This window comes from Microtus ochrogaster, chromosome 1 (assembly GCF_000317375.1).
Source record: "Microtus ochrogaster isolate Prairie Vole_2 chromosome 1, MicOch1.0, whole genome shotgun sequence".
Taxonomy (NCBI): domain Eukaryota; kingdom Metazoa; phylum Chordata; class Mammalia; order Rodentia; family Cricetidae; genus Microtus; species Microtus ochrogaster.
Window position 1 is genome coordinate 126,086,305 of NC_022009.1, and position 2,543 is coordinate 126,088,847.

General features: G+C 38.2%; 1 protein-coding gene across 2 annotated transcripts in view; it reads left to right on the forward strand.

The window, feature by feature from the left end:
* Lrba (LPS responsive beige-like anchor protein) overlaps nucleotides 1-2,543 on the forward strand; it is a 488,275-nt gene that overhangs the window by 136,409 nt on the left and 349,323 nt on the right. For both annotated transcript variants that reach the window (XM_026787115.1, XM_026787152.1), the window contains 2 exons: nucleotides 1,008-1,086; nucleotides 2,250-2,383. In XM_026787115.1, coding sequence (XP_026642916.1) covers nucleotides 1,008-1,086; nucleotides 2,250-2,383 — 213 coding nt within the window. The remainder of the gene's footprint in view (nucleotides 1-1,007; nucleotides 1,087-2,249; nucleotides 2,384-2,543) is intronic.

Genomic DNA, 2,543 nt, shown 5'->3' on the forward strand with positions numbered 1-2,543 from the left:
TAGTCTGGTCTTGAACTCACAGAGATCCCCCTGCCTCTGCTTCCTGAAAGCTGGGATTTAAGGCATGAGCCACCACTGCCCAGCCAATTGTCTCTCTCTTATACTCTTCCTCTCTGATTCCTCTTCCTTCTCCCTCTCCCCCTGGTGTTGCTGTGTAGCTCTGGTTAAGCTAGGCTGCCTTAATGTGGTATAGAGTGTTCTTGAACCTGCAGTGTACCTTCTGTCTTTGCCTCCCGAGTGCTGTCATTACCCGTGTGCATAGCCATGTTCACATGGCCATGGGTTATTTGTACAAATTTATAGTTAATAACTTTTCTTTGGTCTTCACCATTGTTACCTTCAGATGACTATGGCTCTTAATTTTGTAGTGGGCCAGGAACAACCACAAAAGCACTGCTCAAATTCAGCAGTACATTATTGACTAATAAAGAATTACTTGACAAACAATTCATAGATACAAATGGGAATTGGAACAAGTCATATTATAAATGAAAACTCATATGAGAGAGTACAAATGGCATTGAAATAACTAAGAACCGTTCCTCAAGTGTCCATGGATTGTTTTTTACATCAGTTATGCTATAGCGCAAGTTCTCTGGTGACTGACTGAAAGGTTATGCTGTTGGTGATAGTAGTGCAAATATTTAATGCTAAATTAGGAATTTTGGCTTTTTAATTTTTACTTCATTGAGGAGAAAGATTTTGCTTGTTAGTTCCTGTTGGTATCAAATAAGGGAAATTGAACCTAACTTAGTGGATCTAATTTTATCAATACTTGTCTGCTTCCATACCCCTTGGATAGGAGGGTTACCTAGCACAATGGCCTTACATAGAAATATTTAAGGAAAAACATTGATTTATTAAAAGTCTTTACTAAAGTGTGATATGTGTTTGAAAAAGTACATTGTAACACATTCTTGATGGCTGCTGAAAAGAGAGTATATTTGTTTGAGTTCTTGTATCTAAAACCAGAAAATTGCCATCAAGTGCTTATTTTTCTTTTATAGGAAGTAGATCACCTAATGCAAACTTGCCTTCAGTCCCAGCGGTTGGCTCTGTCCCACAGGATCCAGTCGCACACATGAGGTATTTATGCTACTCACTTGGGTACTGAAATTTGTGGTTTTTCAAGACACACCCTTTCTTCTCCCTTCCCCCAAATACTTTAGAAAATATTTTTTATTTCAAAATATTTTTGTTGTAAAATGTTTATGAGAAATGTCTGCTTGTAATAAAAATGCTTCATGTATGACACATATTTTTATGAGCTCATGGTGAATATGTCAAATAATTCTGAGTTGTTAGGAATCTATTGTTTCTTTTCTTTTAACATGTTAAAGTGATGATATCTGTTCAATTATGACCACATTTTTAATGTATCTTCATATATTTTTACTTTTGCTTACAATTTTAATTTAGAATGTACGTCTTAAATTTTAAATTTATAGACTTATTTTCAACCGTTAAACTCTTTGTGGTCTAAGAATTCTTGGTTTATCTTACCGTAAATGTCAGATTTCTGTCTCCCCAGGACAGAGAAGTACTTCTGGGACAGGTGTATATTTGTGGGATCACACAGGCTTACTAGGTTTTGTGAGGCACAGGGAAATAACTGTGTGTTTGTGTGGGGGTGTCTGGAATTTCAGCAGGAGCTGCGCTGTTGGAGCATAAGCCTTGGTTCCGTTGTGAGCCGAGACAAACACTGGCTGCCGACTCGTTGTATAAAGCCCCTTGTGCTTGTCAGGTTCCTGAAGCGCAGCATTCCTGCCAATGTTGTAAACTCACTAAAAGTGTATGATAAATTATATGTGAACATACATGTACTCTCATGCAAGCTTAACATGTTAATCGAGATGAATATTAATGTTTAGTCTGATTTTTTAATGAGGTCACAGATCATGTTAGCAAGAAATTGATATCACTTCTATAAAAGTAGAAACTGCTTTTTAGAAACGTTTGCGTGCTACAACAGACAACAGAGATGAAGACATGAGTTTTGCTCTCACGTTACTGCTCGCAAACTCACAGCAGAGTTTGATGAGCAGATCAATTAGATGAGGTCTTGGGTTAGTTTGGGTTATAATGGAATTTTAAAAAAGGCTTTAACTGGTGAGTTGCAGCTTCCAGTAAGAACTGATGCTTGCAACGGTGTTAGTCAGGGCTGTCTTTGGGGACTGGAATGGAATGAGTCCATGTGAAAGAGGACGTTTTAGGAGGAAAGCTGATAACTTTCATCATCTCTCTGTTAGCATCACCGAGAGGCTGGAGCACGCGCTGGAGAAGGCGGCTCCTCTGCTGCGAGAGATTTTTGTGGATTTTGCACCTTTCCTTTCTCGGACACTTCTGGGTAGTCACGGACAGGAACTACTTATAGAAGGAACAAGTAGGTGCCTTTCCTTTATTCTGTTTTTATTTCTTTACATTACAAAGCTATATGCTTGCATGAGAAATGTCTGCATCTTCTTAAATATTTTCACCATTGGCGAGGCCCTCAGGCGTCTGTGACTTTTGAAGACTTTATCACAAATCTGTTATTTTTTTTT